The sequence below is a fragment of the Eucyclogobius newberryi genome, unplaced genomic scaffold, assembly GCF_026437365.1.
Source record: "Eucyclogobius newberryi isolate DKJ021-1_F unplaced genomic scaffold, fEucNew1.0.hap1 SCAF_2, whole genome shotgun sequence".
In the NCBI taxonomy this organism is placed as follows: Eukaryota; Metazoa; Chordata; class Actinopteri; order Gobiiformes; family Gobiidae; genus Eucyclogobius; species Eucyclogobius newberryi.
In genome coordinates this window covers 13,286,562-13,298,449 of record NW_027315834.1, presented here as the reverse complement: position 1 = coordinate 13,298,449, position 11,888 = coordinate 13,286,562, and the positions used below count along the sequence as shown (strand labels likewise).

The 11,888-nt window shown below is 37.9% G+C and overlaps 1 protein-coding gene across 3 annotated transcripts in view; it reads left to right on the top strand.

Annotated features, from left to right (window-relative positions):
- The window catches only part of rxraa (retinoid X receptor, alpha a), a 195,845-nt gene that overhangs the window by 161,890 nt on the left and 22,067 nt on the right, over positions 1-11,888 (top strand). For 2 of the 3 annotated variants that reach the window (XM_072453601.1, XM_072453598.1), the window contains exon 6: positions 4,502-4,686. In XM_072453601.1, the coding sequence (XP_072309702.1) occupies positions 4,502-4,686 (185 nt within the window). The remainder of the gene's footprint in view (positions 1-4,501; positions 4,687-11,888) is intronic. The other variant, XM_072453599.1, reaches the window with a different exon arrangement.

The window sequence follows — 11,888 nt, the reverse complement described above, 5'->3', positions numbered from 1 at the left end:
CAATGTTGTAGTTGGGTGTGAATTTTGTGTGTAATGAGGTGTGAGCAAAAACATCCAAATCTAAATAAAAATGCTTTTTTGTATACTATTAAAATGATGTAGGTCAATGTAATCCCGCTCTTCAAGATATCCATCGAGGAGACAAACATAGACAAATAATAAAGATCAAGTTATTGCTTATTAAGATTAGTTATTGAAGAGATGAGTTTTTTAGATGTTTTTTTTGTGTAAAAACAGCTTGAAACTAAGGCTTGTAAGTTACTCTTTGTATCACAGTGCAAATCTATTTTAATGTCTTTAAAATAAATAGTAATTCCCCATGATAATATCCACTAATGAATTTCATTGATAGAAAAAAAATATATTCCTTTACAAATTTGGCTAGAGTTAATAAATTAGGCATTAATGTTGGAAAATGTCAAAAATGAACATTATATATTAATGTAGGTTACGGTGCAGTCGTACGGATAAACTTTATTTATTTTTATTCACGTTCAAGCCAGAATTATTATACAAACTACTGTTAAAAATCTATAGGGTCACGCATGTCCCTAAATAATCACTGAAGATGGCGGCCAGGTGTAAACCAATTCTTTACGGTAGAACAAACGCTCCGCGGATCTAATCTTCCTCCTATTCTTTACATCCTCCCCAATCTGAACTGACCTCCGCACGGCCCCTGCCCCCCTCCACCCCTCCTTTATACCCGCTTTTATTTATACCATTCTACTACACTACTTTACTCCTTTCAGGGATATTATCATTTACTGCTGAGCCAAGCCCCGCTCCTCCTATACCTACACCCCCAGGCCCACGGCTCGCAGAACAAGGGTCCAAAAAAGCCTGAGCGAAACCGCAGAAAAACAGGATTAGATGAATTTATGCTCTCTCCCGCCCGGTATGGAAAGACGGAGAAGGGGATAGGAGGTAGGAGAGAGAAGAGGAGACGAGAGAAGAGGAGAGAAGGCAAAAGGAGGAGGGATAAGCTAACGTGATTTCAGCCCGGCTCACCTCTCCCTGACTCCGACGCAAGTATTCTACCCTTGGGCTGACCTGCACCACCAGACAGCAGCCCCCTTACCCACTGACCCCAACCCCACCCTTCCAAAAATCCAGGCAAGCGCTTTCCTTTCTCCACCCCCCGAAAACGCGAGCGCGGCCTCTCGGGTTTGGAATAGCGACCAGGAGCGAAGAAACTCTATCCTGGAAGTGTGTGACGGATCCAGCTAGCATGTACATAAAAACTTGGCAAATCTCCAGGTGTGGACCGTACAAGCGGGGCTAATATTTCACGTCTTGTAATAAATTTTCATCTGGTTGAAAGTTTGTAAAAAAAAAGGACGTGTGAGAGTAATGGGGAGAGATTGGGTGGATTGGGGTGAAATTGTGGCGTTTTGGAGGATTTGGAACGGGTGAGAAGACGGGTGGGGAGGTGCGGTTGTGCCACGGTGAGCCGCACTGTCTGCTCAGCACACAAGACATTTCCTGTGTCTGCCTCCACAGCCAATCAGAGGGCAGAGTGAAACGGGTGTTCTTTCATTCTGTGTGTGTGTGTGTGTGTGTGTGTGTGTGTGTGTGTGGAACAGACATATTCATACAATGGTGTTATTGAAGTAATGTACGGCCATGTGCTTTTAAAGTCCTGCGAGAAGAAGAGTGGAACATGAAATATGGAGTGGTATATGCAGTAGTATTTAATTTGATTACTTAAGTAAAAGTACAGATACAGGAGCAAATAGGAGGAAAAAGGAGCAAAATACTGAAGTATAAGTTGCACATACAAAATCAACAATGTAAAGGTTTAAAAATGTACTGCTAACCTGTTAAATGTAGCGATTTTTGATAAGAATATAGTGGATACATTTTTTGTGGTGAATTTATGTAAATATTTTGGGCTTGAACTCAAAACCTTTTGGCACAATGTCACCATGAATATGCTCAAAATAACCCCTCAAACTATATGGAAAGTACTTCTTTTCCGCCAAAAATAATGCAGTACAAAGCACTGATACCTGCGCTCAGAAGTAGTGAAGTAAAAAAAAATCCCCCGAAAAATAGAGTAAACTACAGATACCGTACCTAAAAAATTCACTTATGTACAGTAAGCCTACTTTTTTTGTATGTATTTGTTTTGTTTATTTGACAGAGACAATGCAGTCGTACATATTAATGAGCAGAACATGCAGCTGATGCGACGCGTACAGACAGTTCATTAGTTAATAGCTAATTCTAAAATCCGGTCACAGTTTGGATTTTTCCCCATCATTAACAGTCCAAAACATTATTAAAACACATACACAAAATACAATATTTACAGGCAGATACAGCTTCAATTTGTTTTTTGGTCATACAACTTACAGCTGGAGTACCTGATCTTCACACTGTAGAACCGGTTACTAAACATGTCTAAGTCACACTCACAAACCCTTTGGCACATTGTCAATATTCACTTGCATGAATTGCATGAATTCTCTGGAGCGTGCACAGCTTAAGAACACCTTTTTTCAAAACTGGGGTGGTCCACCCAAGCGTAGCCAATCGGCGCGCTGCTTTCAGCTCTTACTTCCAGGTTAACGAGACATAGAATACTTCATCATTAAATGCAGACAGCGCTGCTTTTATAAGACAAACTTTGGAAAACACTAAGGTCGGGCACGCTAGCTTTTAGCTCACGTGTGTATTTGAGCTCAGTGAGTTTCACAGTCACTGTTTATAAAGCAAAAGGCTGTTGTCCAAAGGTACTTCTGCAGAGTGGGATTGTACAGTTATTACTAGAGGTGCTTCTAGTGACTGTTGCTGCTTTGTCTTTGAACAAATGTACTAAATGGCTCCATTGGATTTTTCATGTGATTTTCATTAGTTTGGAATATTAGTGTAAGAGAGTATCATTTGGCGAACCGTTCAAAACTGAATACATTGTTAAGTATACTGCAGGTGTGGTAGCAGATAGTACTCGGCATAGTTCTGTTTTGGAAGGACACAGCATAAGATTTACCTCAGCAGCAGTGGATTTGAAGGTGTTGGGGGAAAATATCTACCTGGTACATCTTCGGTGCATTTCATCTCTCACCTAGAAAAATCCCTGAAAAGAAATCCATCGTCATTTACAAGTAGGTTTGCAGGAGTCCTTGTGATTCTGTTCTGCAGGTCAGACCACGGAGTATTTACTATTTATACACTATTATTGATGCTTTGAGTCTCTCCAACATGCCGTGCCATAACGTATGCAGGGTTATTCATTTGCATTCAGTGAGTAAGGCTTTTGTCTCCACCTCTGCTTATATACTCTTAAATATTGATGCAGGCGCCGTCAACACAAAAGCTAGGTGTGACTAAGGGATAAACAAGTACGATATGTTTGTTTTGCAGGTTTGTGTTGAGAAAAGAGATAGTAGGAAAGGTTAAAATGTTGTGATTTCAAAGGACAGCAACATTTACAGGCAAAGCCACAAAGACTTTATAGTTTTATGGACCTTTAAGGGGTAAAAATGGCCACTTTTCTAGAGGGTCCACCACCTGCTTGTGTCGGCGGTCCATGTTTCAAGTAGAGCATTGAGATCCTGATGATTGTTGCTACTAAAAATGATTGGGATTGGGCTTTTGCTGGTTCTAAACTCTGGAATAGTCTTCCTCTGTGCATTAGAACGGGACAAGTTTTGGGCTTCAGAACAAACCAATTGCTGAATACTTTGTTAAAGACTTTGTTGAAAACCCAGGTGTTTGTACAGGCGTTTAAAACAAGCTGAGCAGAACGTTTGTATTGTATTATTTTAGCTGGTTTTATCTGATTGCACTTTATTTTGCCGTCGTACAGCACTTTGTGACATTGTGGTCGTTTTAAATGTGATTTATAAATAAAATCGACTCGTCTCGTCTCTTGGAGGTAGGTTAGCTTAATGCCATAGTGTGTAACATTCCAGGCACAACAATAACATGCATTAATGGAGATAACAAGGTGGCAGCCCCTCCCTATTTCCAAGCCATTAGATTTGCGTTAGAGCTCCCTCTGCTGACAGCGATAGATGGGTCATGAATGATATTTGAGGGCAGAAAAGTTCAGAATCTGGTGAAGTAAATTTTTTTAATTGACTTCTCAGAGTGCTTCTCAAACACCATATTTTCACCTCTACTTGAGGTATTCAAAATGTAACACTATTCTTATTTGAGTAAAATTTCTGGTTACTTTCCAAGTGACAAAGTGTTCTTCCATTTATATTGTCTTACAAATTCACAATTACGTCCAAAGAGAGTTATTCTTACTTACCAAATGCTTCTTTACCCTTACTTAAGTAGTAGTTTGACCAGTCTTTATCCACTTATACCTGAGTAAAACACTGTAGTAATAGTTGTAACCACTCTCTTTCTCAGTTGCATGAGATCTCCCCAAGTATTCCAAATCTTCTAAACTATTTCAGCCCACAAACGCACCCCACAGTTTCTCCTTTTGTGATGTCTTGACGCAGCGATGTGACTATAAAACAGCAGTAGTGACCGGAACCAGTGTTGTTACATGCAGCTGTCCAGGAGGAGCGCCAGAGAGCCAAAGAGAGGGCGGAGAGCGAGGTGGAGTCCAGCGGCTGCGCCAACGAGGACATGCCCGTGGAGAAGATCCTGGAGGCGGAGCAGGCCGTGGAACCCAAGACCGAGACCTACATTGAGACCAACCTGGGCGTGCCATCCAATTCGGTGAGTTCAGTTAATGTCGCTCATTTTTTACTGTATTTACTCGTTTTTTTTAATGTTTTTTTTTATTGCAATGTGTGGCTTTGAGATGGTTTAATGGCGTTGTACTTTTGGAATATATGTAATAATGCTGTTTATATGTGAGATTTGAATTTGTTGGTACTTAAGACGTTAGGTGGGTTAATCTGATTAAGATAAGATAAAGGAATATCTTATCTTATCTTAATCAGTCGATGGCTTCTAAGTCAATCAAAACCTTTATTTTATTTTGATTAGAAATATTTAGAAATAAAAGGCATGAATGTGAGCCAGAGATTTGTAGATTACATTTATTCAGCATTTTTACAAACAAATATCCAATTTCTTAGTACTTTTCTTGTCATGCCAGTGCATTAATTGGATCAAATATTTAACGTGATTATAGAGAGAGTTTTGAGAGCTTTTGCCAATGTTACATCCCTATTTTGGTAAATGAATTGATACATTGCGCTTGTCTTTAGTCAATCAGGAATTTCTTTAGTTAACTACAGCCCTCGAATTTGGAAAATGATTTTTGTGTGGAATATGTTTTGTCCAGTTAAGATTTATTTAGTATGTATGTATGTAAACGTTTTTTACTTGAAAGGACCAATAGTATGCATTATTTATTTTGTCATTGGCCTTTAAACATGATCTTGAGTCCATTTACTTTGGCAGCTCATGTTTTAGAACTTTATCAATAGGAGTCGTCTAGAGCGCAGCCTTGATTTGGGAAATTTGAAGCTAAGTATTTTGTGAGGCTCAGAAGGAGACGCCCATGTAAACAGGATTAATAAAACAAGTGTGAATGAAGCAAAATACAACTCTGAATATTTCTGTGATGAGCAAACAACTTTATATTGTGGATAAAAGCTCAAAAAAGTACATTTTATGCATTCATGCACATGGTCGCAGGCTGTGTTGGGAGATAGGAACAAAGTCATGTTTTGAAATTGTCGCTATGACTACATCTTCCTCCTATTTTCGTCTGGCCAAGTCCATTGTACAAAACATGAGGAAAACCGTAAACCTTTCACTATTATAATAAAGATAAATACTTTTCAGATGGGTAACACATGACTTCACTTGCAAACTATTCCTGCCACATTCCCACCATTGTAGCTATAATTCTTCACTCATGCGTTCAGCATTGTCCAGCACACAATGTTAAACTCTCAGTCTTATCCAAAGTCTCGTACTTGATTGATTTACTCCTCTCTGCACGGACAGATTTGGAATATCACCATCAAGAACACATTTTCCTCAGGCAGGAGGAAAATGAGGAGAAATAAGTTATTCACCTTTGTAGTTTTTATATTTCATTTTTGTGTTGTAAAATGTGCTGTGTTGTTTTATGAATGTGATCAAGATTGGCTATAAATAATATTTGTGCAATAGATTGACTCTATTGCTAAGATTTATGAACAGAATTGATTTTTACTGACCAATTCAGTTCAGAAATGGAGAGAAAAAGCTTATGGGTATTTTACCAATGACAAAATAATTCTGTTTATATATTAATTTAGATTTAAACAGAATAGTAGTTAGAATTAGTTTATTTGGTGATTACTTTTTAAATATTGCTTCTGAAAGGCACACTCGGGCCACTTGCTTGTTTCCATGGAGATGCTATTGTGTTGCCTTGAATGTTCCACAGTGTGGGATTAAATGTATCGCTCAACTAAGAGATATTTACAGTAATTTATATATATTTTTAAATACCTCAAACATTCTTACCATTCTTGCTAGTGTCCGTGGAGAAATGTAATGCATTATTGTGGAACATTCCACAAGAAAACAAATCTTTAAAGTGGCAAGAACGTTATACTTTTTCATATATAATTATCATTAATTTTGAAATCCATCCAACGTTTTAAAACAAGTTAAAAAATAACCCTTCTCCTCTTGGTTAATACATTAAACTAGTCCTAAATGGTTTAAGTGGATGTTTTAATTCTTTTTGTCAGTGTTTGTAGCAAAAAAAGCCTGTGTTTTTTCTGTGATCCAATAATAGCATCTAGTTTGTACCAACACAAGAGAATGAAAATAAATTCATCTACAGGCCTAACCGGACATCTCCTGAAGTGCTTGAACATCCAGCTCATCTAAATGGATGCTGAAGGTTTTATTTAGCAGCGTGTTCCCATGGCAACATAACAGCGGCTGCTACTGGACAGAATTACCTATCGCGACTAATAATGTCGGGAGTACATGGAAAAGCAACCTATTTTAGCTTGCATTAGCTAAAGTAGACTGCAATTCTGTAAAGCTTTCTGCTGTTACGGGCAGATGCACTCAGGGCTTCAGAACTGTGAATGTCAGGCCTGCACCAGGACTAAACCAGGACTAAACCAGGACTAAACCAGGACTAAACCAAGAATCCAGGACTAACTTACATCTAAATTAACTATAAACCAGGTTTAAACTAGGGCTGAACAACCAAGAATAAATTGTGACTGAACCAGGAATGATCCATGACTAAGCAAGGAGTAAAACAAGACTTAAAACAAGACTAAAACAAGACTAAAGTAAGACTAAAACATGACTAAAACATGACTAAGACAAGACTAAAACAACACTAAAACAAGCCAACACTATATCGGGTCTTAACAGGTTGAAACTAAGATCAAAGACTAATCCAAGCCCAAACAAAGTCTAAACTAGGACAAAACCAATACTAACAAGGACAAAACTATAAATTAAACAAAATAAAATCGAAATTAAACTTGGACATGAAATATTTTTAGTTTAAACTAAGACTAATTCAAGATTAAACAACAAATAAACTTGGATTAAACCAAGACAGATCCAAAGCAGGACCCAATTAAAACCAATCAATAGTAAACCGAGGACTAGGATCAGGTTTAAACTTGGATTGCTTGGATTTGTTGTTATGACGTTTGTGGTGACGTACGGTGTCTATAAATACATTTTAATATTCTAGTTACATAGTCTTTCCCCATTTTGTAGATTTTTTGTTCTGTTTTGATGTACTTATTTGAACTTCTTTGTATCTACTGACTAGAATAAAATAAATAAAATACAATAAAATACAATAAATACAATAAATACAATAAAACACAATAAATACAATATATACAATAAATACAATACAATACAACAAATACAATAAACAAATAAAGTCAGATTTAAATGTACTTAATCTCCGCTGTCTTGGATTTTCTGATGCAGTTTTAGGCTAAACTGAAACCATGAACTTCAGTATTTTAAAAAAAACAAATAGTTATTGTGCAACATAAACTAGTTGGCACTCTTCCGCAGTTACACCAGACCTGCTCATTTGGAGGCTGGTTCGAGCGGGCCTGAACTGTAAAACTCCATAGATGCATTTCAGATTAATGGCCGTTGACATGACATTTATATTGCGCTTTCTAAACTATTTCTGGAGCCTTCCCACCATCGTCTACATAATGACTCCTGATGCGTCCCAGATGTGGAGGGGCCTGTACACCTCGGTAATGCTGTAACTTCACATGTTACGGTTGGGGATGTTTGAATGATTAAATACACTCCGCTCATAAAAGTGCACCCGGCATCTTCACCGAAAACAAAGAGTTCAAAAACGGTTTCCTGCAACGCTGCGACAGACCGACACCAAAAGAGACGTGTAAGTAAGAACTGTGGGGATATATATACTGTAGGGATGTGTTACGAATGACGAATGATCATTTACAATAACTACACTTTTATCAGCCTCAGTAAAGCGTTAACAAAGGCTTCATTTATGACGAACAAATAGCTTCGTTCTCAAGGTTTCTATTTTTTTTCCTTTTTTTTTTTTTTGGTGTAGTTTTTCCTTGCGGAGAAGGAGGGTCTAAGGACAGGGGATGGTCCGGGACAGTTTTCCATTTGCCTCATTCTTGTGAACTTCTCGATTATTGACCATTATTTGATTTTCTAACTTTCCTGTTCGTAAAAAATCGACACTTTTGGAAATATCTGGAGGAAACTGCTGTTGTGATTTTGGTCTTTACAAAAATAAAAGGGAATTGAATGGCTTAATAACTGCCTAATTGATGCCATAACGCTAACTTTTTAATTAAAGGTACAACGTAACATTTTACATACAAATAAAAACATATAGCACTACAGTATTTTTTTTGGGAAGGGTTTTATTGCACTACAATGTTTAAATACCAGAGCTTGCACACAAACCTGACTTGTACTTGGCCTGGAGTGAAACTCATGAGGACCACCCCAAACGCAGCCAATCAGAGCGCTGCTTTTAGCTCATGTCTATGATCTATTTCTTATGGGTGTAAACAGTGCGCAGAGTCCATTTTTTGTCACAAAGTGCTGCTTTGGATGAAAAAACTAAATTTATGATAATATTATGAAATGTTAATGCTTTGCCTTGAATGTTTCACAGCATGGCAATAATCATGTCTAACATATATTCAATTACAAATGAATAAGTAATCCTTGAAAAAACTGCATGGATATGGTGTCGTTTACTACGTTTACTATAGTCTAGATCAGACTTCTCTTAAACGCTTGCAGTTAGTGCAGAATGCATTGGCTGCTCAGGTACAAGGCGTCACCAACACATGACTCCTGGCATCACTGCCCTGGCTCCAGTTCTCCACAGACTCCAATTTAAATTTGTTGCTCATGGTTTTTAAGTCTTTAAATGGTCTGGCTCCCTGTTATTTGCAGAAGTTATTGTCCCACTATGTTCCTGCCCGTACCATGTGGTCCTCCTCTTAGCTCCTCCTGGATGTGCCCAGGTCAAAGCTGAAAAGCAGAGGGGCCCGTGCGTTCTCTGTGGTGGGGCCCAGGCTCTAGATCAGCCTCTGCATGTTAGAGCTGCTGAGACTCTAGAGCAGTTTAAATCCTTGTTAAAAAACTACTTTCTCTGAGCTGAGTCATTATTTTTATTAACTTCATGTGTATTTTTATTGTTTGTATATACTGTATGTATCATTGCACGTTGCTGTACAGCACTTTGGGCTTTTAAAGTTGTAAGTGTGCTTTATACCTTGATATTGATTAATATTTATATTGGCTTATTTACGTTATGGTCTTGGCCCTGTTCGGGCTGGATTCGTTCTCCCTAAGGCCCTCTGGGAAAATTTCAATAATTTTACAGACCTTGTCTGTGTTTCTTGTCACGTGCAAACCGTCCCGTGTCTGCAAAAGTGTCTGTAAAATTTCCCCCAAATTTCATCATGTGATGTCAACTGTTTTTAGTCACTGAAGCTAATATTGATTCAAAATGTCTCCACACTCAATTTTAGGTCTATAGTTGAACAAAATGTATTATATTATTTTGCCATGGGCCATTCTGGGGTTTTTTCTACAATTAAAATGTAAAAAACACCAAACAAACTACAGTAAAGCTGTGCAAGTACAATCACGCAGCTTTTTGAGCTTTTGGTGCAGAGTTTGGATGGATAAAGGCTATGGCTGTTTCATGTGGATGTTATTCTGATCACCTATAGCAACAAGGTGATAAGGAACCACGTTTGATGCTTAAGTTGAGGCACACAGAGCTAAAAAACAAATTTAAAATAGAGGAAACGCAAGCAACATTAATGCAAATGTTCTTGTCCGCCATTTCCAGAATAAAAGTCCCTAAAAACAAGTACTGACATCACTTATACCATGACAATACACACATGAAAACAGACTTTGTGGGATAATTAAAACATTTTACACACAGATAAAATGAACATGGCTTTATTTTATTTTTCCCTGGTTTAGTCATGTATTGCTACTAAAATAAACAGTTTTTTTCCCGACTACCTTTTGACAAGCTCTATCCGCCGAAGTGTACACCAACATAGCAAACCCTTCCATCTATTCTACAAATATGTTTTTTACAACCCTGTACTTTTACTCTTTTATACAGTTAGACTTTTGAGCTGTCCTCCTCTCCTCTCCTCTCTCCCCCTCTTTCCCCCTGGAGTGGAGAGCTTTTGGTGTAAAGCCCCTGGTTCCCTGTGAAAGTCCCCCTCCTTCAGCCTCTTCATCTCCCCATCAGTATCAGCTGGCCACAGGGACGCGCCAGAGCATGAATTATCCAACACGCGGACTGTTCCTGAAAGCATCGCGGCTCTATAAGCATTCAGCTCTGTGTCTGAGCGAGGGGAGAGGAGGAGGTAGAAAGAGAAAGAGAGAGGGAGGGAGTGGTGTGAGAAAATGGACTGAAATCAGGTCTGAAGCAGGACTAAACCAAGTGTAAAGGTGCGCTCACAGTGGCACGAACACCGCATTCGAATTGTGACTGAACTGGGACTAATCTCAGAAGTAAACGTGGAGGCCTGGGTTAAATCAGGACTACAGAATCAGAACCAAATCCAGTTTGGATCAGAGATAAACTCAAACTGGGCCAAATAAGTGCAGCCCAAGTCAAACCAGGACTGCATTAAAGTGACGTATGACAGGTTTTTACAATTTTCTCATTTTGACTTTATTTGCTGTATTTATACCTATATATAAATTATAGTTTTACACCAATCGAGTAGGTATTTGTGGAGAAGAGCTGAAAAATCTGTAGAAAATTACAGGAATTACAGGATCACCCTAGGGACACTCATTCCACTCAAAGTTTATGCATAATTTACACACACAAAATATACTTTTTTGACTCTCTAAACATTAATTCAACAAAATAAAGTTGCTCTCATATATTTCTATTTGTCAAATAAAACAAATTGTGTAGATAAGTTTATGCCCATTGTTTGCTGGGTAATTGCCTAGTGTGAGGTCATCAATTACAACCAGGAAGTGAAATTATAAACCTAAAAATGTGCCATTCTGTGATAACGTTTTTTATAAATTTGAGCAAAATTCAAAATATATTTATCGTCCGACCTGTCAGAGGCACTTCAAAGAGGACTGCTGTTATAAAAAAACAAACAGGATTCAACAAAGACTTTAACAGGGCTAAAACAGAACTAAATAGAGTCTAAACCAGGTCTAAACCAGGACAAAACAGTTATAATCCAAGGCTGATCCAGAGAGTAAACTGAGCCATAAACCAGCAATAAACCACTCGAGCTGTACAATATGGGAAAATATTGGGATTGGGCTGTTATTTACTGCAATTTCAGTTTTTTATTTAAACTAAAATTGCAGTAAAGGTTCTCCAATTTTTTAAGTAATTTTTTCAAGTAAATTGGAGAACCTTCATGTTTTTGCAATATATTTAGTTTGATACAATG